Source organism: Meriones unguiculatus (assembly GCF_030254825.1).
Source record: "Meriones unguiculatus strain TT.TT164.6M chromosome 13 unlocalized genomic scaffold, Bangor_MerUng_6.1 Chr13_unordered_Scaffold_111, whole genome shotgun sequence".
Classification (NCBI taxonomy): Eukaryota; Metazoa; Chordata; class Mammalia; order Rodentia; family Muridae; genus Meriones; species Meriones unguiculatus.
Genome location: NW_026843589.1, coordinates 69,060 through 94,383, shown reverse-complemented (window position 1 = coordinate 94,383; position 25,324 = coordinate 69,060). Strand labels below are relative to the sequence as shown.

The following is a 25,324-nucleotide window of genomic DNA, read 5'->3' as shown; positions in this document are numbered from 1 at the left end:
GACAGGCCAGCCGCGGGGGACAGGACAGTTGCTGGTGACCACCACTCCAGAGTCCATCATCCCAGGCACCGGGGCCTGTCCCCTGGGATGATGGTCTCTGGAGTGGTGTCACCAGCAACTGTCCTGTCCCCCGCGGCTGGCCTGTCCCCCGGGGTGATGGTGATGGTCTCCGAGATGGCGTCCCCCGGGATGACGGTCCCCGGGGGTGACGGTCCCCGGGGGTGACGGTCTCTGGGGTGGCGGTCCCCGGGGGTGACGGTCTCTGGGGTGACGGTCTCTGGGGGTGACGGTCTCTGGGGGTGGCGGTCTCTGGGGTGACGGTCTCTGGGGTGGCGGTCTCTGGGGGTGGCGGTCCCCGGGATGACGGTCCCCGGGATGACGGTCTCTGGGGTGACGGTCTCTGGGGGTGGCGGTCTCTGGGGTGACGGTCTCTGGGGTGGCGGTCTCTGGGGGTGGCGGTCCCCGGGGTGGACGGTCTCTGGGGTGACGGTCTCTGGGGTGACGGTCTCTGGGGTGACGGTCCCCGGGGTGGCGGTCTCCGGGGGTGACGGTCTCTGGGATGACGGTCCCCGGGGTGACGGTCTCTGGGGTGACGGTCTCTGGGGTGACGGTCCCCGGGGGTGGCGGCCCCCGGGATGGCGGTCCCCGGGGTGACGGTCCCCCGGGGTGACGGTCTCTGGGGGTGACGGTCCCCGGGGGTGACGGTCTCTGGGGTGACGGTCCCCGGGGTGACGGTCTCTGGGATGACGGTCCCCGGGGGTGACGGTCTCTGGGATGGCGGTCCCCGGGGTGGCGGTCCCCGGGGTGACGGTCTCTGGGGTGACGGTCCCCGGGGGTGGTGGCCCCCGGCTGCCTCTCCCAGAGCACGAGCCGCATCTGGGCGGGCGGCGCCGGGCACGCGGGGCGCTTCCGGGCACGGCCGCAGCCCAGGCCGCCGCTCTCCAGCCAGGAGCCTGCGGACGGGCGGGAGGCCGCAGGTTAGACCCTCCCGCACGCCCCCTGCCCCTGCCCCCTGCCCCTGCCCCTGCCCCTGCCCCCCTGCCCCCTGCCCCTGCCCCTGCCCCCTGCCCCCTGCCCCCTGCCCCCTGCCCCTGCCCCTGCCCCCTGCCCCCTGCCCCCCTGCCCCCTGCCCCCTGCCCCTGCCCCTGCCCCCTGCCCCCCTGCCCCCTGCCCCCCTGCCCTGCCCCCTGCCCCTGCCCCCTGCCTCCTGCCCCTGCCCCCCTGCCCCTCTGCCCCCTGCCCCCTGCCCCCTGCCCCCCTGTCCCTCCTTCCCATCCTGCCCCCCTGTCCTCCTTCCCCCTCCTGCCCCCCCCTGCCCCCCTGTCCCCCTGCCCCCCTGTCCCCCTGCCCCCCTGCCCCTGCCCCCTGCCCCTGCCCCCCTGCCCCTGCCCCCTGCCCCTGCCCCCTGCCCCCTGCCCCCTGTCCTCCTTCCCCTCCTGCCCCCCCTGCCCCCCTGCCCCCCCTTCCCCCCCTGTCCCCCTGCCCCCCTGTCCCCCTGCCCCCCTGCCCCCCTGTCCTCCTGCCCCCCTGTCCTCCTGCCCCCCTGCCCCCCTGCCCTCCTGTCCTCCTGTCCTCCTGCCCCCCTGCCCTCCTGCCCTCCTGTCCTCCTGCCCCCCTGCCCTCCTGTCCTCCTGTCCCTCCTGCCCTCCTGCCCCTCCTGTCCTCCTGTCCTCCTGCCCCCCTGCCCCCCTGTCCTCCTGTCCTCCTGTCCTCCTGCCCTCCTGCCCTCCTGTCCTCCTGCCCTCCTGTCCTCCTGTCCTCCTGCCCCCCTGCCCTCCTGCCCTCCTGTCCTCCTGCCCCCCTGTCCCCCTGCCCTCCTGCCCTCCTGTCCTCCTGCCCTCCTGTCCCCCTGTCCCCCTGTCCTCCTGCCCCCCTGTCCCCCTGTCCTCCTGTCCCCCTGTCCCCCTGTCCTCCTGGCCCCCTGCCCCCCTGTCCTCCTGGCCCCCTGCCCCCCTGTCCTCCTGCCCTCCTGCCCCCCTGCCTCCTGCCCCCCCTGCCCCCCTGTCCTCCTGCCCTCCTGCCCCCCTGCCTCCTGCCCCCCTGCCCCCCTGTCCTCCTGCCCCCCCTGCCCTCCTGTGTGTGTCTGTGTGTGTGTGTCTCTGTAGGAGGGGAAGGGGCGTGGCCGGGGAAAGAGGGGGCGGGGCCGAGGAGGAAGGGGCGTGGCCGGGGAAAGAGGGGCGGGGCTAGGGAGGAAGGGGCGGGGCCGGGGAAAGAGGGGCGGGGCTGGGGAGGGAGGGGCGGGGCCGGAGAGGGAGGGGATGGGGCCGGGGAGGGAGGGGATGGGGCCGGGAAGGAAGGAGGCGGGGCCGGGGAGGAAGGAGGCGGGGCCGGGGAAAGAGGGGCGGGGCTGGAGAGGAAGGGGGCGGGGGCCGGGGAGGAAGGGGCGGGGGCCGGGAAGGAAGGAGGCGGGGGCCGGGGAGGAAGGAGGCGGGGCCGGGGAGGAAGGGGCGGGGCCCGGGGAGGAAGGAGGCGGGGCCGGGGAGGAAGGAGGCGGGGCCGGGGAGGAAGGGGCGGGGCCGGGTAGGAAGGGCGGGGCCGGGGAGGGAGGGGATGGGGCCCGGGAAGGAAGGAGGCGGGGCCGGGGCAGGGAGGGGCGGGGGGCCGGGGAGGGAGGGGCGTGGCCGGGGAGGGAGGGGGCGGGGGCCGAGGAAAGAGGGGGTGGGGCCGGGGAAGAGAGGGCGGGGCCGGGAAGGGAGGGGGCGGGGCCGGGGAGGAAGGGCGGGGCCGGGGAGGAAGGAGGCGGGGCCGGGGAGGGAGGGGCGGGGGCCGGGGAGGAAGGAGGCGGGGCCGGGGAGGAAGGAGGCGGGGCCGGGGAGAAAGGAGGCGGGGCCGGGGAGGAAGGAGGCGGGGGCCGGGAAGGAAGGAGGCGTGGCCGGGGAGGGAGGGGCGGGGCCGGGGAGTGAGGGCGTGGCCGGGGAGGAAGGAGGCGGGGCCGGAGAGGAAGGAGGCGGGGCCGGGGAGGGAGGGGCGTGGCCGGGGAGGAAGGGGCGTGGCCGGGGAGGGAGGGGCGGGGCCGGGGAGGGAGGGGCGGGGCCGGGGAGGGAGGGGCGGGGCCGGGGGAGGGAGGGGCGGGGCCGGGGAGGAAGGGGCGGGGCCGGGGAGGGAGGGGCGGGGCCGGGGAGGAAGGAGGCGGGGCCGGGGAGGAAGGAGGCGTGGCCGGGGAGGAAGGAGGCGGGGCCTGGAGGAAGGGCGGGGCCGGGGAGGGAGGGGCGGGGCCGGGGCCACTCACCGTCGGGCGCCGCCGTCCAGCTGACCAGGCGGCCGGGGGTCCCGGCGCTGCACCAGGGCGGTGACGCGGGTAGCGGGCCGCTCGGCAGCCGGAAGCCGTAGCGGGGCAGGTCCGGGCTGGGCAGCCCCTCCGGGAAGTGCAGCGCCAGCAGGGGCGACGGCCTGCGGGGACACGGGGGGGACACGGGGGACACGGTGACCAGGATGCCAGGACCAGTCAGGACCAGCCAGGACCAGCCAGGACCAGCCAGGACCAGCCAGGACCAGGCCAGAACCAGCCAGAGCCAGCCAGGACCAGCCAGGGCCAGAACCCAGGATGCCGGAACCAGCCAGGACCAGCCAGGGCCAGCCAGGACCAGCCAGGACCAGCCGGAACCAGCAGGACCAGCCAGGACCAGTCAGGACCAGCCAGGACCAGCCAGGACCAGCCAGGACCAGCCAGGACCAGCCGGAACCAGCCAGGACCAGCCAGGACCAGGCCTAAACCAGCCAGGACCAGGCCAGAACCATCCAGGAGCAGCCGGAACCAGCCAGGACCAGCCAGAGCCAGCCAGAACCAGCCGGAACCAGGCCAGGACCAGGCCTGAGCCAGCCAGGACCAGGCCAGAACCAGCCAGAACCAGCCAGGACCAGCCAGCACCAGCCAGCACAGCCAGCACGCCAGGACCAGCCAGCACCAGCCAGCACCAGCCAGGACCAGCCAGGACCAGCCAGGACCAGGCCAAGACAAGCCCAGAACCAGCCAGCACCAGCCAGCACCAGCCAGCACCAGCCCAGCACCAGCCAGAGCCAGACCCAGGATGCCAGGACCAGCCAGGACCAGCCGGAACCAGCCGGAACCAGCCGGAACCAGCCAGGACCAGCCAGGCCCAGGCCAAGACAAGCCAGGACCAGGCCTGAACCAGCCAACACCAGCCAACACCAGCCAGGACCAGCCAGGACCAGGCCTGAGCCAGCCAGGACCAGCCAGGACCAGCCAGGATCAGCCAGCACCACCCAGGACCAGCCAGGACCAGCCAGAGCCAGAACCCAGGATGCCAGGACCAGCCAGGACCAGGCCTGAACCAGCCAGCACCAGCCAGAACCAGCCAGGACCAGCCAGGACCAGGCCTTAGCCAGCCAGGACCAGCCGGAACCAGCCAGGACCAGCCAGAGCCAGACCCCAGGATGCCAGGACCAGCCAGGACCAGGCCTGAACCAGCCAGCACCAGCCAGGACCAGCCAGAGCCAGAACCCAGGATGCCAGGACCAGCCAGGACCAGGCCTTAGCCAGCCGGGGACCAGGACAGGACCAGCTGAAACCAGCCAGGACCAGGCCAGAACCAGGCCAGAACCGGGCCAGAAGCAGGCCAGAACCAGCCAGCACCAGGCTACACACAGGCCAGGACCAGCCAGCATCAGGCCAAGACCAGCCAGAACCAGCCAGCACCAGCCAGGACCAGGCCAGGACCAGCCAGAACCAGCCAGGACCGGCCTTGCTCGTCCTGGGTGCGGGTTCTGGCGTGGTCCTCCCTTGGGGGGGTCTCCACGTGAGGGGGCAGGGGCCGGGGGGGGAGCTGGGGGGCCGGAAGTGGCCCTGGCCGAGGGCCCGCGGACGGTTTGAAAGCGACAGGAAGGACCCACACGAATGACAGGCGGGTCGCTGGCCAGAGGACCACCACGGGGCCGCGAGCTCTGGCCAAGAGCATCCTCAGGAGACACCATGATGCCACCAGGAGGACCACCACGGGGCCACGAGCTCTGGCCAAGAGCATCCTCAGGAGACACCATGATGCCACCAGGAGGACCACCACGGGGCCACGAGCTCTGGCCAAGAGCATCCTCAGGAGACGCCATGATGCCACCAGGAGGACCACAATGGAGCCACGAGCTCTGGCCAGGAAGAGCATCCTCAGGAGATGCCATCCTCCAGGCCCATGAGGCTCAAGAGCCAGAGAGACGCCATGATGACCTCCATGATGACCACAACAGATGACCACAACAGGGCCACGAGCTCTAGCCAGGAAGAGCATCCTCAAGAGACGCCATGATGACCACAACAGATGACCACAACAGATGACCACCACGGGGCCACAAGCTCTGGCCAGGAAGAGCATCCTCAGGAGACGCCATGATGACCACCCAGAGGACCACCACGGGGCCACGAGCTCTGGCCTGGAAGAACATCCTCAGGAGAGCCATCCTCCAGGCCCAGGAGGCTCAAGAGCCAGAGAGACGCCATGATGACCACCACAGAGGACCACTACGGGGCCACGAGCTCTGGCCAGGAAGAGCATCCTCAGGAGAAACCATGATGACCACAGCAGAGGACCACAACAGGGCCACGAGCTCTGGCCAGGAAGAGCATCCTCAGGAGAACCAGACCCAGGAGGCTCTAGAGCCAGAGAGACGCCATGATGACCACCACAGAGGACCACAACAGATGACCACGAGCTCTGGCCAGGAAGAGCATCCTCAGGAGACACCATGATGACCACCACAGAGGACCACAACAGATGACCACGAGCTCTGGCCAGGAAGAGCATCCTCAGGAGACGCCATGATGCCACCAAGAGGACCACAATGGGGCCACGAGCTCTGGCCAGGAAGAGCATCCTCAGGAGACGCCATGATGACCACCACAGAGGACCACAACAGATGACCACAAGCTCTGGTCAGGAAGAGCATCCTCAGGAGACGCCATGATGCCACCAAGAGGACCACAATGGGGCCACGAGCTCTGGCCTGGAAGAGCATCCTCAGGAGACGCCATGATGACCACCACAGAGGACCACAACAGATGACCACAAGCTCTGGTCAGGAAGAGCATCCTCAGGAGACGCCATGATGCCACCAAGAGGACCACAATGGGGCCACGAGCTCTGGCCCGGAAAAGCGTCCTCAGAGACACCATCCTCTAGACCCAGGATGCTCGAGAGCCACAGAGACGCCATGATGACCACCACACATGACCACAATGGAACCATGAGCATCCTCAGGAGAAACATGTTCTAGACCCAGGAGTTTAGAGCCAGAGAGACGCCATGATGACCACCACAGAGGACCACAACAGAGCCACGAGCTCTGGCCAGGAAGAGCATCCTCAGGAGACGCCATGATGACCACAACAGAGGACCACCACAGAGCCACGAGCTCTGGCCAGGAAGAGCATCCTCAGGAGATGCCATCCTCCAGGCCCCTGAGGCTCAAGAGCCAGAGAGACACCATGATGACCTCCATGATGACCACAACAGATGACCACAACAGGGCCACGAGCTCTAGCCAGGAAGAGCATCCTCAGGAGATGCCATCCTCCAGGCCCCTGAGGCTTAAGAGCCAGAGAGACACCATGATGACCGCCATGATGACCACCACAGAGGACCACAACATAATCACGAGCTCTGGCCCAGAAGAGCATCCTCAGGAGATGCCATGATGACCACAACAGAGGACCACCACAGATAACCACGAGCTCTGGCCAAGAGCATCCTCAGGAGACGCCATGATGACCACCCAGAGGACCACCACGGGGCCACGAGCTCTGGCCAGGAAGAGCATCCTCAGGAGACACCATGATGACCACCACAGAGGACCACCACAGGGCCACGAGCTCTGGCCAGGAAGAGCATCCTCAGGAGACGCCATCCTCCAGACCCAGGATGCTCTAGAGCCACAGAGACGCCATGATGACCACCTAGATGACCACCACAGAGGACCACAAGAGATGACCATGAGCTGTGGCCCAGAAGAGCATCCTCAGGAGACGCCATGATGCCACCCAGAGGACCACAACAGATGACCACGAGCTCTGGCCCGGAAGAGCATCCTCAGGAGACGCCATGATGCCACCCAGAGGACCACAACAGATGACCACGAGCTCTGGCCCGGAAGAGCATCCTCAGGAGACGCCATGATGCCACCCAGAGGACCACAACAGATGACCACGAGCTCTGGCCCGGAAGAGCATCCTCAGGAGACTCCAACCACCAGACCAAGGAGGCTCAAGAGCCAGAGAGACGCCATTGAAGAGGAACCAGGCCCGGGGCCACGCGTGACCGAGCAGGGGCACGGGGCCTCCTGGGCCCCCTGCGGGGTCCCTGCTGTCACCCAGGCCCTCGGCTGACTCTTGGCGGTCAGGGCCACGTCAGCAGCGTGGGGCGGGCCCAACCCTCCTGCGCCTTTGCCCGGTGGGAGTGGCCTGGGCGGGAGGCGAGGCCCCGGGGTCTCCCGACGGCGGCTGGGAGGGCTCAGGGTGCTCTATGGGTGAGTCCCCGCCCCGGGGTGAGCTGGTTGCTTTAGGGTCTCGTGAGGGGGCGGTGTCGGTCTATCACCTAGCTGTCTCCATCTCTCATCTCTCTGTCTCTGACTTATCTACGTATCTATCACCTATCTATCACCTACCTATCATCTATCATCTACCTATCATCTATCATCTACCTATCATCTACCTATCATCTATCATCTATCTATCATCTATCTATCATCTACCTATCATCTACCTATCATCTATCTATCATCTATCATCTATCTATCATCTACCTATCATCTACCTATCATCTATCTATCATCTATCTATCATCTATCATCTATCTATCATCTATCTATCATCTATCATCTATCTATCATCTATCTATCATCTATCATCTATCATCTATCTATCATCTATCTATCATCTATCATCTATCTATCATCTATCATCTATCTATCATCTATCTATCATCTACCATCTATCATCTATCTATCATCTATCTATCATCTATCTATCATCTATCATCTATCTATCATCTATCTATCTATCATCTATCATCTATCTATCATCTATCTATCATCTATCATCTATTATCTATCATCTATCTATCTATCATCTATGTATCATCTATCTATCATCTATCATCTATCTATCATCTATCTATCATCTATCATCTACCTATCATCTATCATCTACCTATCATCTACCTATCATCTATCTATCATCTATCTATCATCTATCTATCTATCATCTAATCTATCTATCATCTATCTATCATCTATCTATCATCTATCTATCATCTATCTATCTATCATCTATCTATCATCTATCATCTATCTATCATCTATCTATCATCTATCATCTATCTATCATCTATCATCTATCTATCATCTATCTATCATCTATCTATCATCTATCTATCATCTATCATCTATCTATCATCTATCATCTATCTATCATCTATCTATCATCTATCTATCATCTATCTATCATCTATCTACCATCTATCATCTATCTATCATCTATCTATCATCTATCTATCATCTATCATCTATCTATCATCTATCTATCATCTATCTATCATCTATCTATCATCTATCATCTATCTATCATCTATCTATCATCTATCATCTATCTATCATCTATCTACCATCTATCATCTATCTATCATCTATCTATCATCTATCATCTATCATCTATCTATCATCTATCTATCATCTATCTATCATCTATCATCTATCTATCATCTATCTATCATCTATCTATCATCTATCATCTATCTATCATCTATCATCTATCATCTATCTATCATCTATCTATCATCTATCTATCATCTATCATCTATCTATCATCTATCTATCATCTATCTATCATCTATCTATCATCTATCATCTATCATCTATCTATCATCTATCTATCTATCATCTATCATCTGTCTATCATCTGTCTATCATCTATCATCTATCTATCATCTATCTATCATCTATCTATCATCTATCTATCATCTATCTATCATCTATCATCTATCTATCATCTATCATCTATCTATCATCTATCATCTATCATCTATCTATCATCTATCTATCATCTATCTATCATCTATCATCTATCTATCATCTATCATCTATCTATCATCTATCTATCATCTATCATCTATCTATCATCTATCTATCATCTATCATCTATCTATCATCTATCTATCATCTATCATCTATCTGTCATCTATCTATCATCTATCTATCATCTATCTATCATCTATCTATCATCTATCTATCATCTATCATCTATCTATCATCTATCTATCATCTATCATCTATCTATCATCTATCTATCATCTATCTATCATCTATCTATCATCTATCTATCATCTATCTATCATCTATCTATCATCTATCTATCATCTATCTATCATCTATCTATCATCGATGTATCTCTCATCTATCATCTATCTATCATCTATCTATCATCTATCTATCATCTATCTATCATCTATCTATCATCTATCTATCATCTATCTATCATCTATCTATCATCTATCTATCATCTCTCTATCATCCCTCTATCATCCCTCTATCCCTCCATCCATCCATCCATGCTGGCTGGTCTGGCCCTTGACCCCGATCCCGACCCCAACCCGGACCCCCACCCACCCCGCCAGCCAGTCACCCCTGCGCGGGAGGCCAGGGCGGCCCCGTGCACCCGCGGGCGCCCCCGGGCGCGGCTCACCTCTCCAGCACCATCCTCCGGGGCTGGCCCTGGCTGCCGCAGCGGTCACAGGGCCTCAGGTGGGCGGCGTTGAGCGGGTGCCAGTCCGGGGAGACCGTGGGGAAGGTGACCAGGCTCTGGCGACACCTGCGGAGACGGGACGGGGGGGGGGGTGGCGGGGGGGGGGAACCGTGCTGGGGCCGGGTTCGAACCCGCGACCCGGCAGGGGCACAACGTGTGGAGGCTGGGGAGGGGGCCGGGGGGGGGGGCCGGGCTGGGGCTGGGATCGAACCCGCGACCCGGCGGGGGGCCCAACGTGTGGAGGCTGGGGAGGGGGCCGGGGGGGCCGGGCTGGGGCTGGGATCGAACCCGCGACCCGGCGGGGGGCCCAACGTGTGGAGGCTGGGGAGGGGCCCACGCTGCCTGACCCAACCTACCGGGCCGGGCCCCATCTTAGCCAGAGAAAACATATTTATATACATTTATATACATATATTTATAAACAATAAATATATATAATACATGTAAGTACATATATGTTATGTAAATGTGTTATAAATATATTTATGTATTTTGTTCATATCTTTATATATGTTTGTATCTTTAATAAATACATCATTTAATATGTTCAATTAATAAATAAAAACGTTTACGCGTTTATTACGTAAATGATGCGCCATAAATACATATATTCATTACATCAGTATAGAAATGTATAATAAATGTGTTGATAAATATGTATAAACGTATTGATATGTTGTTTATATGCGTGTATTATATGTTTGTGTCTATAGTCAACAAATACTTATTGAATATAATTAATTAATAAATAGGTTTATACAGGAACATATTTATTATGGAAGAACAATGAAGAGATCATATAGGTGACACAATAAATACGTGTAATCTACAATACACGTAGCCAATCATGTGATAAACATAGGAAATAACTACATATTCTATGTAGATGATAAATAAACATATATACATATGGGGGGGGGTCGGGGCCCTGGCAATGGTGACACCGGCTTCCTCCGCCACCGTTTCTGGATCCCGGGGCAGAAAACGCGCTCTGGACCAACCTGGGCTCCGCAGCGAGTTCTGCCTGGGCTCTCCTGGGCTATCCTGGGCTATCTTGGGCTATCCTGGGCTATCTTGGGCTATCCTGGGCTATCCTGAGCTATCCTGGGCTCTCCCGGGCTATCCTGGGCTATCCTGGGCTCTCCTGAGCTATCCTGGGCTATCTTGGGCTATCCCGGGCTATCCTGGGCTATCCCGGGCTATCCTGGGCTCTCCTGAGCTATCCTGGGGTATCTTGGGCTATCCTGAGCTATCCTGGGGTATCTTGGGCTATCCTGGGCTCTCCTGAGCTATCCCGGGCTATCTTGGGCTATCCTGGGCTATCCCGGGCTATCTTGGGCTCTCCTGGGCTATCCTGGGCTATCTTGGGCTATCCTGGGCTCTCCCAGGCTATCCCGGGCTATCCTGGGCTATCTTGGGCTCTCCTGAGCTATCCCGGGCTATCCTGGGCTATCTTGGGCTATCCTGGGCTCTCCCGGGCTATCCCGGTCTAAGGTGGTGGGAACGCGGGGACCGAGATGGCCAGAGAGTGTCCTGGCCCCCACGCTCTGGGATCCCAGCGCCGGGGGGTGGTGGAGGGTGGGGGGCGCGGAGGCAGGGGGATGCCCGCGAGTTCGAGGCCAGGCCCCCCCCCCGGGGCATGGGAGTCCCAGGGCTGAGGCTGAGGGGGGGGGAGGGGGAGGGGGAGGGGGAGGGAGGGGGGAGGGACCGACCTGCTGCGCTCCTGGTGCCCGCAGCGGGCACACCGGAAGTGCCAGGAGAAGGAGAAGGTGAAGAGGCTCTCGGCGTCGGGGGCCAGCCGCAGGAGCGCAGCCAGGGCCAACGCGGGGCTGTCCATCTCGCCTGGGGGGGGGAGGGGGAGGACCACGGGCTTGACTCAGTTTCCCCCCCCCACCCCTGGGTGGGGCTGGAGGGAAGGGAAGAGCGCTGGCGTGTGCTCTTCTTGAGGTCCTGGGTTCGAGTCCCGGCCAGCACAGGGCGGCCCGTGCCTATGGCGGCCTGGTCCGGCGTGCCCACCTCCTCCTCCCTGGACCACATTCCCTGGGCTGCTCTAGCCGCCCTCCGGTTGCCTAGCAACCGTGTGAGGCGGGACCGTGGATCCGAACGTGGCTCCTCCTGACACAGCCGAGGCTGGACCGCAGCTCACCGTACCGTGCATCCATCCATCCACCCTTCCATACTGCATCCATCCGTCCATCCACCCTTCCATCCAGCATCATCCATCATCATCATCCATCATCATCATCATCATCCACCCATCATCCATCATCATCATCATCCATCATCATCCATCATCATCCACCCATCATCCATCATCATCATCCATCATCATCATCATCCATCATCATCATCATCCATCATCATCCATCATCATCATCCATCATCATCCATCTTCTATCATTCATCCATCCATCATCATCCATCCATCATCATTCATCCATCCATCATCCACCATCCATCCATCATCATCATCATCCATCATCATCCATCATCATCATCATCATCATCATCATCCATCATCATCCATCATCATCCATCATCATCCACCATCCATCCATCTTCTATCATTCATCCATCCATCATCCATCATCATCATCATCATCATCATCATCCATCATCATCCATCATCATCATCCATCATCATCCATCATCATCATCCATCATCATCCATCATCCATCATCATCATCATCATCATCATCATCATCATCCATCATCATCCATCATCCATCATCATCATCATCCATCATCCATCATCATCATCATCATCATCCATCATCATCATCCATCATCATCCATCATCACCATCATCATCATCATCCATCATCCATCATCATCATCATCATCCATCATCATCATCATCCATCATCCATCATCATCATCCATCATCATCCATCATCCATCATCATCATCATCATCATCCATCATCATCATCATCCATCATCATCATCATCATCCATCCATCATCATCATAATCATCCATCATCATCATCCATCATCATCACCATTATCCATCATCATCCACCATCCTCATCCACCATCATCATCCACCATCATCATCCATCATCATCCATCATCCATCATCATCATCATCCATCATCATAATCATCATCATCCATCATCATCTTCTATCATCATCCATCATCATCATCCACCATCATCATCATCCATCATCATCATCATCCATCATCATCATCATCCATCATCATCATCATCCATCATCATCTTCTATCATCATCCATCATCATCATCATCATCATCATCATCCATCACCATCATCATCATCCATCATCATCCATCATCATCATCATCCATCATCACCATCATCCATCATCATCATCATCATCATCATCCATCCATCATCATCATCCCATCATCCACCATCATCCTCCTCCTCATCATCCATCATGGACCACGGCGGTGCCACAGCGGGTGCCAGGCTCCCTCCCTGCCCCGCCCCTCCCCCACCCCCCCCACCCCACCCTCCCCCCTCCAGGGTCGGTCCCCCCCACCTGAGGTGGCCCCCGGCTCCGGCCGCAGCTTGGCGAAGATCTCCTCCCCCGCTTCGCGCAGGCAGGCGTCCACCCCCCGCGCCAACTTCCGGCCCCGGGTCGCCACCGGCTTCGCCTGGGGAGGAAACGGAACCGGAAAGGCTCAGCGGCCCAGGGCGCTGTCCCCGTGTGACGTCAAACCCAGGGGACGGGCCCGCGCCCAGCGACCCCCGGGACGCACCGGGCTGTGGCCAGTGTTACAAGGGTCCCGGAGGACCCTGGATCTGCCAGACCAGGACTGAGCTTCGCAGACACCGTGGGAGCACCGTGCCGTGAGCTTCGCTATTGCTTTGTTCATGCGTCCGTCCGTCCGTCCATCCACCGATCTATCCATCCATCCTTCCACCCATCCATCATCATCATCCATCATCATCCATCACCAACCCATCCATCATCATCATCATCATCATCCATCCATCATCATCATCATCAACCCATCCATCCATCATCATCATCATCATCCACCATCATCACCATCATCATCCATCCATCATCATCATCATCCATCATCATCATCCATCATCATCATTCATCATCATCATCCATCATCATCATCCATCATCATCCATCCATCATCATCATCCATCACCATCATCATCCATCATCATTATTCATCATCATCCACCATCATCACCATCATCATCCATCCTTCAATCCATCCATCCATCTATCCATCCTTCTGACCATCCATCATCATCATCCATCATCATCACCCATCATCATCATCCATCATCATCATCCATCATCATCATCCATCACCATCATCATCCATCATCATCATCATCCATCATCCTCCATCATCGTCATCATCCATCATCATCCATCATCATCATCCATCATCCTCCATCAACATCATCATCCATCATCATCCTCCATCAACATCATCATCCATCATCATCATCATCATCATCATCATCCATCCTTCTATCTGACCATCCATCATCATCCATCATCATCATCCATCATCATCCATCATCATCCATCATCATCATCATCACCATCATCATCATCCATCATCATCATCATCATCCATCATCATCCACCATCACCATCATCATCATCATAATCATCATCATCCATCATCATCATCATCCATCATCATCATCATCATCCATCATCATCATCATCATCATCATCATCATCCATCATCATCATCATCCATCCTTCTATCTGACAATCCATCCATCCTTCTATCCGTCCATCCGCCCATCTGTCTCCTGCCGAGGCCAGGTCCTCGCGCTTCCATCACCATCACCATCACCATCACCATCATCCATCATCATCATCATCATCCATCCATCATCATCATCATCATCCATCATCATCCATCATCATCATCATCATCATCATCCATCATCATCATCATCATCATCATCATCACCATCATCATCCATCATCATCATCCATCCATCATCATCATCATCCATCATCATCCATCATCATCATCATCCACCATCATCATCATCCATCATCATAATCATCATCCATCATCATCCATCATCATCATCATCATCATCCATCATCATCCATCATCATCATCACCATCATCATCATCATCCATCACCATCATCATCCATCATCATCATCATCATCATCATCATCACCATCATCATCATCATCCATCATCATCATCATCATCATCCATCATCACCATCATCATCATCATCCATCCATCATCATCATCATCATCATCCATCATCACCATCATCATCATCATCCATCCATCATCATCATCCATCATCATCACCATCATCATCATCATCATCCATCATCATCACCATCACCATCATCACCATCATCATCATCATCATCCATCATCATCATCCATCATCATCATCATCATCATCATCACCATCATCATCACCATCATCACCATCATCATCATCATCATCATCACCATCATCATCATCATCATCATCATCATCACCATCATCATCATCACCATCACCATCATCACCATCATCACCATCATCATCATCATCACCATCACCATCATCATCCATCATCATCATCATCATCATCATCATCACCATCCATCATCATCATCCATCATCACCATCATCATCATCACCATCCTCATCACCATCATCATCACCATCATCATCATCATCACCATCATCCTTCTATCCGTCCACCCGTCCGTCCACCCGTCTCCTGCCGCTGTGGGGTTCTGGACACCGAGGCCAGGTCCTCGCGCTTCCTCACCGGCCTCAGATCTGCCCTGACAGAGCTCTCCCTGCTGGGCCCCAACACGACCCGGCCCCTTCCCCTTCACTGGGGGCTGGGGACAGCGGGGGGGGGGGCTGGGGACAGCGGGAGGGGGCTGGGGACAGCGGGGGGGGGTAGCTGGGGACAGCGGGAGGGGGCTGGGGACAGCGGGGGGGGTAGCTGGGGACAGCGGGAGGGGGCTGGGGACAGCGGGAGGGGGCTGGGGACAGCGGGAGGGGGGCTGGGGACAGCGGGAGGGGGCTGGGGACAGCGGGGGGCAGCTGGGGACAGCGGGAGCCCATCTGGGGACAGCGGGGGGGCGGCAGGAGGGGGCTGGGGACAGTGGGGGGGCTGGGGACAGCGGGAGCCCATCTGGGAACAGCGGGGGGGCGGCTGGGGACAGCGGGGGGAGGCTGGGGACAGCGGGGGGGCGGCAGGAGGGGGCTGGGGACAGTGGGGGGGCTGGGGACAGCGGGGGCCCATCTGGGAACAGCGGGGGGCGGCTGGGGACAGCGGGGGGAGGCTGGGGACAGCGGGGGGCGGCAGGAGGGGGCTGGGGACAGTGGGGGGGCTGGGGACAGCGGGAGCCCATCTGGGAACAGCGGGGGGCGGCTGGGGACAGCGGGGGGGAGGCTGGGGACAGCGGGGGGGGCTGGGGACAGCGGGGGTCGGCTGGGGACAGCGGGGGGGGCTGGGGACAGCGGAGGCGGCTGGGGACAGCGGGAGGCGGCTGGGGACAGCGGGGGGGCGGCTGGGGACAGCGGGGGGCGGCTGGGGACAGCGGGGGGAGGCTGGGGACAGCGGGGGCGGCTGGGGACAGCGGGGGTGGCTGGGGACAGCGGGGGGCTGGGGACAGCGGGGGGGGCGGCTGGGGACAGCGGAGGGGGGCTGGGGACAGCGGGGGAGGGGCTGGGGACAGAGGAGGTGGCTGGGGACAGCGGGAGGCGGCTGGGGACAGCGGGGGGCGGCTGGGGACAGCGGGGGGCGGCTGGGGACAGCGGGGGGGGGGCTGGGGACAGCGGGGAACTGGGGACAGCGGGGGGGGCTGGGGACAGCGGGGGGGGCTGGGGACAGAGGAGGCGGCTGGGGACAGCGGGGGGGGGGCTGGGGACAGCGGGAGGCGGCTGGGGACAGCGGGGGGCAGCTGGGGACAGCGGGGAGGGGCTGGGGACAGCAGGAGCCCATCTGGGGACAGTGGGGGGGGACGGATGAAGACAGTCTGAGGCATCTGGGGACAGCGGGGGGCGGCTGGGGACAGCGGGGGGCGGCTGGGGACAGCGGGGAGGGCTGGGGACAGCGGGGGGCGGCTGGGGACAGCGGGGGGCTGGGGACAGCGGGGAGGGCTGGGGACAGTGGGGGGGAGCTGGGGACAGCGGGAGGCGGCAGGGGACAGCGGGGGTGGAGGGCGGCTGGGGACAGCGGGGGGAGGCTGGGGACAGGGGGGAGGCTGGGGACAGTGAAGGCGGCTGGGGACAGCGGGGGGGCGGCTGGGGACAGCGGGGGGGCGGCTGGGGACAGCGGGGAGCGGCTGGGGACAGCGGGGGGAGCGGCTGGGGACAGCGGGGGGGCGGCTGGGGACAGCGGGGGGGCGGCTGGGGACAGCGGGGGGGCGGCTGGGGACAGCGGGGGGCTGGGGGAGAGCGGGGGGGCGGCTGGGGACAGTGGGGGGCGGCTGGGGACAGCGGGGGGGGGGCTGGGGACAGCGGGGGGGGGCTGGGGACAGCGGGGGGGGGCTGGGGACAGCGGGGGTGGGAGGTGGCTAGGGACAGTGAAGGCGGCTGGGGACAGTGGAGGTGGCTGGGGACAGAGGGGGGCGGCTGGGGACAGCGGGGGGCGGCTGGGGACAGCGGGGGGGGGGCTGGGGACAGCGGGGGGGGCTGGGGACAGAGGGGGGCGGCTGGGGACAGCGGGGGGTGGCTGGGGACAGTGGAGGTGGCTGGGGACAGCGGGGGGCGGCTGGGGACAGCGGGGGGCTGGGGACAGCGGGGGGCGGCTGGGGACAGCGGGGGGGCGGCTGGGGACAGCGGGGGGGCGGCTGGGGACAGCGGGGGGCGGCTGGGGACAGCGGGGGGCGGCTGGGGACAGTGGAGGACCCCGGGGTGGCCCTGCCCCCCCGCCCTGGCCCCGCCCACTGACCTGGGCCCCGCAGCAGCCTGGCGAGGGGACAGCGGCGGGGGGGCGTGGGCCAAGGCCCTCCGGGGCGTGGCCAGGCGCGCCAGGACGGCCAGGAGGCAGCGCAGCCAGCCCAGGGCCCCGCTGTCCCCCGATGGGGGGGGCGCCCGGGGGGTGGCGGGGTCTCTCTGGGGGTCCCCCCGGGCCCCCGGGCCTCCCCCTGCGACCGGGCCGGGTGGCCGTGGTGGTCGCCATGGTGGTCGCCATGGTGGTCGCCATGGTGGTGGCCCGGCGCGGCCTGCCCGCTGCTCCTCCTCCTCCTCTTGCGGGGTCTCTCCGGGCGGCGGGCGGGATCCGAACCCGGGGAGAGGAGGCTGGCCAGGGCCCGGGAGCCCAGGGGGTAGATGCACTGGGAAGGAGAGACGAGAGAGAGGGTCACCGACGGGCCGGCCCGGCGCTCGCTCGGAGCGGAGTCCTGGTCGGGGCGGGGGGGGGGGGGGGGAGTCCTAGTAAGGGGAACAGGGACCATCTCTGACCCAGTAAGGGGAACAGGGACCGTCTCTGACCCAGTAAGGGGAACAGGGACCATGTATGACCCAGTAAGGGGAACAGGGACCATCTCTGTCCTAGTAAGGGGAACAGGGACCGTCTCTGTCCCAGTAAGGGGAACAGGGACCATCTCTGTCCTAGTAAGGGGAACAGGGACCATCTCTGTCCTAGTAAGGGGAACGGGGACCGTCTCTGACCCAGTAAGGGGAACAGGGACCATCTCTGTCCTAGTAAGGGGAACAGGGACCGTCTCTGTCCTAGTAAGGGGAACAGGGGCCATCTCTGTCCTAGTAAGGGGAACAGGTGCCGTCTCTGACCCAGTAAGGGGAACAGGGACCGTCTCTGACCCAGTAAGGGGAACAGGGACCGTCTCTGTCCTAGTAAGGGGAACGGGGACCGTCTCTGTCCTAGTAAGGGGAACGGGGACCGTCTCTGTCCTAGTAAGGGGAACGGGGACCGTCTCTGTCCTAGTAAGGGGAACGGGGACCGTCTCTGTCCTAGTAAGGGGAACGGGGACCGTCTCTGACCTAGTAAGGGGAACAGGGGTCATCTCTGTCCCAGTAAGGGGAACGGGGACCATCTCTGTCCCAGTAAGGGGAACAGGGACCATCTCTGTCCTAGTAAGGGGAACAGGGACCGTCTCTGACCCAGTAAGGGGAACAGGGACCATCTCTGTCCTAGTAAGGGGAACGGGGACCGTCTCTGACCCAGTAAGGGGAACAGGGGCCATCTCTGTCCTAGTAAGGGGAACAGGTGCCGTCTCTGACCCAGTAAGGGGAACAGGGACCGTCTCTGACCCAGTAAGGGGAACGGAGACTGTCTCTGACCCAGTAAGGGGAACAGGGGGCCGTCTCTGTCCTAGTAAGGGGAACGGGGACCGTCTCTGTCCTAGTAAGGGGAACGGGGACCGTCTCTGACCCAGTAAGGGGAACAGGTGCCGTCTCTGTCCCAGTAAGGGGAACAGGGGCCGTCTCTGTCCTAGTAAGGGGAACAGGGGCCGTCTCTGTCCCAGTAAGGGGAACAGGGACCATCTCTGTCCCAGTAAGGGGAACAGGGACCGTCTCTGACCCAGTAAGGGGAACAGGGACCGTCTCTGACCCAGTAAGGGGAACAGGGGCCGTCTCTGACCCAGTAAGGGGAACAGGGGCCGTCTCTGACCCAGTAAGGGGAACAGGGGCCGTCTCTGACCCAGTAAGGGGAACAGGGACCGTCTCTGTCCTAGTAAGGGGAACAGGGACCATCTCTGTCCTAGTAAAGGGAACAGGGACCATCTCTGTCCCAGTAAGGGGAACAGGTGCCGTCTCTGTCCCAGTAAGGGGAACAGGGACCATCTGTGTCCCAGTAAGGGGAACAGGGGCCATCTCTGTCCTAGTAAGGGGAACAGGGGCCATCTCTGTCCTAGTAAGGGGAACAGGGACCGTCTCTGTCCCAGTAAGGGGAACGGGGACCGTCTCTGTCCCAGTAAGGGGAACGGGGACCGTCTCTGTCCCAGTAAGGGGAACAGGGACCATCTCTGTCCCAGTAAGGGGAACAGGGACCGTCTCTGTCCCAGTAAGGGGAACAGGGACCATCTCTGTCCTAGTAAGGGGAACAGGGGCCGTCTCTGTCCCAGTAAGGGGAACGGGGACCGTCTCTGACCCAGTAAGGGGAACAGGGACCGTCTCTGTCCTAGTAAGGGGAACAGGGACCGTCTCTGTCCTAGTAAGGGGAACAGGGACTGTCTCTGTCCTAGTAAGGGGAACAGGGACCGTCTCTGACCCAGTAAGGGGAACAGGGACCATCTCTGTCCCAGTAAGGGGAACAGGGACCATCTCTGTCCTAGTAAGGGGAACAGGGACCATCTCTGTCCTAGTAAGGGGAACAGGGGCCGTCTCTGTCCCAGTAAGGGGAACAGGGGCCGTCTCTGTCCTAGTAAGGGGAACAGGGGCTGTCTCTGTCCCAGTAAGGGGAACAGGGACCATCTCTGTCCTAGTAAGGGGAACAGGGGCCGTCTCTGTCCCAGTAAGGGGAACGGGGACCGTCTCTGACCCAGTAAGGGGAACGGGGACCGTCTCTGACCCAGTAAGGGGAACAGGGACCATCTCTGACCCAGTAAGGGGAACAGGGACCATCTCTGTCCTAGTAAGGGGAACAGGGACCATCTCTGTCCTAGTAAGGGGAACAGGGGCCGTCTCTGTCCTAGTAAGGGGAACAGGGGCCATCTCTGTCCTAGTAAGGGGAACAGGGACCGTCTCTGTCCTAGTAAGGGGAACAGGGACCATCTCTGTCCTAGTAAGGGGAACAGGGGCCGTTTCTGACCCAGTAAGGGGAACGGGGACCATCTCTGTCCTAGTAAGGGGAACGGGGACCGTCTCTGTCCTAGTAAGGGGAACTCTGGCGGAGGGATCCTGCGAGCCAGGACGAGCGAGCAGGGGGGCCCGGCAGCCACCCGCGGCGGCCCCGCCCCCTACCTGGGGGTCCTCACACAGCACCACGGCCTCCCGGAAGCTGATCCGGTAGCTCCTCAGGACGCTCCGCCTGCCCCCGGCCCTGCACACGGGGCAAGCCCCGCCCCCGGCGGCGTGCGGGGGACCGTCGTCCTGCGAGAGGGACACCAATGGAATAAAATTAGAATCAATTAGAATAAAATTAGAATCAATTAGAATAAAATTAAAACCAATTAGAATAAAATTAGAATCAATTAGAATAAAATTAGAATCAATTAGAATAAAATTAGAATCAATTAGAATAAAATTAGAATCAATTAGAATAAAATTAGAATCAATTAGAATAAAATTAGAATCAATTAGAATAAAATTAGAATCAATTAGAATAAAATTAAAGTAAAATTGAATTACATTAAAATAAAACGAAATTACGTTAAAACAAAATTCGATTAAAATAAAACAATAAAATAAAGTTCAGTTAAAATAAAATTAAACATAATTCAACTTAAACAACATAAAAAAGTAAAGTTAAATTCAAATAACATAAAATAAAACATTAAATTAAATTAAAGCAAAATTAAAATTAAATTAAGGTGAAATTAAATTAAGATAAAATAAGATTAAATTAAAATAAAACTAAATTAAGTTACATTAAGTTGAAACAATAAAAATAAATTAAAATAAAATTAGTAAAATAAAATGAAAGTAAAAATAAATTAAGATAAAATAAAATAAAGTGAAATTGAATTAAATTAAAAAAAAATAATATTAAAGAATATTAAATGAGTAAACTACAATAGAAATTAAATTAAATTAATATAAAATTAAGTTAAAATAAGGTAAAATGATGTAAAATCAAATTAAAATAATAAATTAAAATAATAAATTAAAATAATAAAATCATCAAATAAAGCAAGATCATAAAATAGAGTAATAAAGTCAAGTCATCCATTAAAACAACCAACTGACAAGCTAACGGCCCGTGTCCCGGCAGGCGTGTCCTGCCCAGGCCTCACCAGGGCAGGGTCGCAGACACTGCCGGGACTGGCATCATTCCCACCCCCCCGGGGGACCCGACACAAATCTTTCGCCATCGCCGTGAGATTTCCGTGGAGGCCGGGGGGGGGGGGAGGGGGGACCCCAGAGCGCGCTCGGTGTCCTTGGCAATTTGGGCTCTCTGGGCGGGTTTCGGTGTCCCTGGCAATTTAGAGGTCCCCGAGGTTTCCCACCAGAGAAGGACCGGACCGAACCGGACCGGACCGGACCGAATCGAATCGACATGGCCCCAGGCGGGGCCCAACGGGAGGTCACTAACTTGGCCCGGGGCCCCCGGCGCGGGGCGGGGGGGACCCCCTATACCGGTCCTCACGGGGTCCATCGCTCCGAGTCTGTGGCTAACGGGTGGCCCATTGGCCCGGGCCGGGAGGGGGGGAGGCACCGGGGACACCGGGGGACCCTGGAAGCAAACAGAGACAGAGTCAGCGGGGCGGGAAAATCGACAGGCCCCGGGGCCACACCCAGAGAGGGACCCTGGGGACGGGGGAGGGGACCGGGGGCACAGGGGAGGACAGCAGGGGACAGGGGTGGACGGGGGGAACAGGAGGGGACTGGGGCTGGGGGGACAGGAGGGGACAGGAGGGGACAGGGGGACAGGAGGGGACAGGGGGATGGGGACAGGGGAGGACAGGAAGGGATGGGGGAAGGGGGGACAGGGAAGAACAGGAGGGGACGGGGACAGGAGGAGGGGGACGGGGGGACAGGAGGGGACAGGAAGGGACAGGAGGGGACAGGGGAGACAGAAGGGGACAGGAGGGGACGGGGGACAGGAGGGGACGGGGGACAGGAGGGGACAGGAGGGGACAGGAGGGGACAGGGGGATGGGGACAGGGGAGGACAGGAAGGGATGGGGGAAGGGGGGACAGGGAAGAACAGGAGGGGACAGGGACAGGAGGAGGGGACGGGGGGACAGGAGGGGGACAGGAAGGGACAGGAGGGGACAGGAAGGGAGAGGAAGGGACGGGGGACAGGAGGGGACAGGAGGAGACAGGAGGGGACAGGGGGATGGGAACAGGGGAGGACAGGAAAGGATGGGGGAAGGGGGGACAGGGAAGAACAGGAGGGGACAGGAGGAGGGGACAGGAGGAGGGGACAGGGAAGACAGGAGGAGGGGACAGGAGGGGACAGGAAGGGACAGGAGGGGACAGGAGGGGACAGAGGGACAGGAGGGGACGGGGGACAGGAGGGGACAGGAGGGGACAGGGTGGACAGGAGGGGATGGGGGACAGGATGGGACGGGGACAGGAGGAGGGGGACAGGGGGACAGTGGGGACAGGAGGGGAAAGGAGAGGACAGCAGGGGACGGGTAACAGGGGGAACAAAAGGGGACAGGAACGACAGGGGGACAGGAGGAGGGGACGGGGGGACAGAGAGGGACAGGGAGGGACAGGAGGAGGAGACAGGAAGGAACAGGAGGGGACAGGAGGGGACTGGGAGACAGGAGGGGACAGGAGGAGACAGGAGGGGACAGGAGGGGACGGGGGGAACAGGGAGAATGGGAAGGGATAGGAGGGGACAGGGGAGACAGGAGGGGGCAGGGGGGGGACAGGGGAGACATGGGGGGACAGGAGGAGGGGACAGGAGGGGACAGGAGGGGGGGACAGGAGGGGACAGGAGGGGACAGGAGGGGACAGGAGGAGGGGACAGGAGGAGGGGACAGGAGGGGGGACAGGAGGGGGGACAGGAGGGGGGACAGGAGGGGGGGGACAGGAGGGGACAGGAGGGGACAGGAGGGGACAGGAGGGGACAGGAGGGGGGACAGGAGGGGGGACAGGAGGGGGGACAGGAGGAGGGGACAGGAGGAGGGGACAGGAGGAGGGGGACAGGAGGAGGGGACAGGAGGGGGGACAGGAGGGGGGACAGGAGGGGGGACAGGAGGAGGGGACAGGAGGGGACAGGAGGGGACAGGAGGGGGGACAGGAAGGGACAGGAGGGGGGACAGGAGGGGACAGGAGGGGACAGGAGGGGGGACAGGAGGGGACAGGAGGGGGGACAGGAGGGGACAGGAGGGGACAGGAGGGGGGACAGGAGGGGACAGGAGGGGGGACAGGAGGGGGGACAGGAGGGGACAGGAGGGGGGACAGGAAGGGACAGGAGGGGGGGACAGGAGGGGGGGACAGGAGGGGACAGGAGGGGGGGACAGGAGGGGGGACAGGAGGGGACAGGAGGGGACAGGAGGGGGGACAGGAGGGGGCAGGAGGGGGACAGGAGGGGACAGGAGGGGGGACAGGAGGGGGGACAGGAGGGGACAGGAGGGGACAGGAGGGGGGGACAGGAGGGGGACAGGAGGAGGGGACAGGAGGGGGGACAGGAGGGGGGACAGGAGGGGACAGGAGGGGGGACAGGAGGAGGGGGACAGGAGGGGGGACAGGAGGGGGGACAGGAGGGGACAGGAGGGGACAGAAGGAGGGGACAGGAGGAGGGGACAGGAGGGGGGACAGGAGGGGACAGGAGGGGACAGGAGGGGGACAGGAGGGGACAGGAGGGGGGACAGGAGGGGGGACAGGAGGGGACAGGAGGGGACAGGAGGGGACAGGAGGGGACAGGAGGGGACAGGAGAGGGGGACAGGAGGGGGGACAGGAGGGGGGACAGGAGGGGACAGGAGGGGACAGGAGGGGACAGGAGGGGACAGGAGGGGGGACAGGAGGGGACAGGAGGGGGGACAGGAGGGGACAGGAGGGGACAGGAGGGGGGGACAGGAGGGGACAGGAGGGGACAGGAGGGGACAGGAGGGGGGACAGGAGGGGGGACAGGAGGGGGGACAGGAGGGGGACAGGAGGGGGGACAGGAGGGGGACAGGAGGGGACAGGAGGGGACAGGAAGGGACAGGAGGGGACAGGAGGGGGGACAGGAGGGGGGACAGGAGGGGACAGGAGGGGACAGGAGGGGGGACAGGAGGGGACAGGAGGGGACAGGAGGGGACAGGAGGGGGGACAGGAGGGGGGACAGGAGGGGACAGGAGGGGACAGGAGGGGGGACAGGAGGGGACAGGAGGGGACAGGAGGGGACAGGAGGGGACAGGAGGGGACAGGAGGGGGGACAGGAGGGGACAGGAGGGGGGACAGGAGGGGACAGGAGGGGGGGACAGGAGGGGACAGGAGGGGACAGGAGGGGGGACAGGAGGGGACAGGAGGGGACAGGAGGGGACAGGAGGGGACAGGAGGGGGGACAGGAGGGGACAGGAGGGGGGACAGGAGGGGACAGGAGGGGACAGGAGGGGGGACAGGAGGGGACAGGAGGGGGGACAGGAGGGGGGACAGGAGGGGACAGGAGGGGGGGACAGGAGGGGACAGGAGGGGGGACAGGAGGGGACAGGAGGGGACAGGAGGGGACAGGAGGGGACAGCAGAAGGGGAAGGGGGAGACGGGGCGTCGCGAGAACCGCAGCTCCCGCTTAACAGAGGCGATTAACAAGTCGAAAGCCGCGAACATACCAATGACGAAACCCGCACCAACCCACACACGTGTAACATGCGACGGACAACACGTGAACGCGACGTGTAGGGAATGAACACAAACAAACATCGATGAGGGAAAAGACAAATACGTAACACATGCACGACGCAGTTCCGTGTGCCACAAGTAATGCATAATACATACATGCAAATGAGCGAGTATATGAACACGTAACACGCATGACACATGATACATGTAACCTATAACGTATAATAAATACACGTAA

At 60.2% G+C, this 25,324-nt stretch overlaps 1 protein-coding gene across 1 annotated transcript; it reads right to left on the bottom strand.

The window, feature by feature from the left end:
- Window positions 1–108: 108 nt before the first annotated feature.
- LOC132650572 (SH3 and multiple ankyrin repeat domains protein 1-like) lies at window positions 109–22,117 on the bottom strand. The gene is made up of 9 exons (XM_060375927.1): window positions 21,902–22,117; window positions 20,611–20,739; window positions 17,628–18,020; window positions 13,473–13,664; window positions 13,253–13,367; window positions 11,455–11,584; window positions 9,683–9,808; window positions 3,230–3,390; window positions 109–953 (listed from the first exon to the last, which is right to left on the bottom strand). The coding sequence occupies exons 1-9, from the start codon at window positions 21,962–21,964 to the stop codon at window positions 109–111; spliced, it is 2,154 nt and encodes a 717-aa protein (XP_060231910.1). The 5' UTR covers window positions 21,965–22,117.
- Window positions 22,118–25,324: the final 3,207 nt, after the last annotated feature.

Coding starts and splice junctions, on each gene's coding strand:
- LOC132650572 (XM_060375927.1), bottom strand. CDS start 21,964: ATGGACCCCGTGAGGACCGGTATAGGGGGTCCCCCCCGCCCCGCGCCG. Junction 20,740..21,901: donor CGCCGGGGGCCCCGGGCCAA/GTTAGTGACCTC, acceptor TCCCTCTCGCAG/GACGACGGTCCCCCGCACGC. Junction 18,021..20,610: donor TGCTGTGTGAGGACCCCCAG/GTAGGGGGCGGG, acceptor TCTCCTTCCCAG/TGCATCTACCCCCTGGGCTC.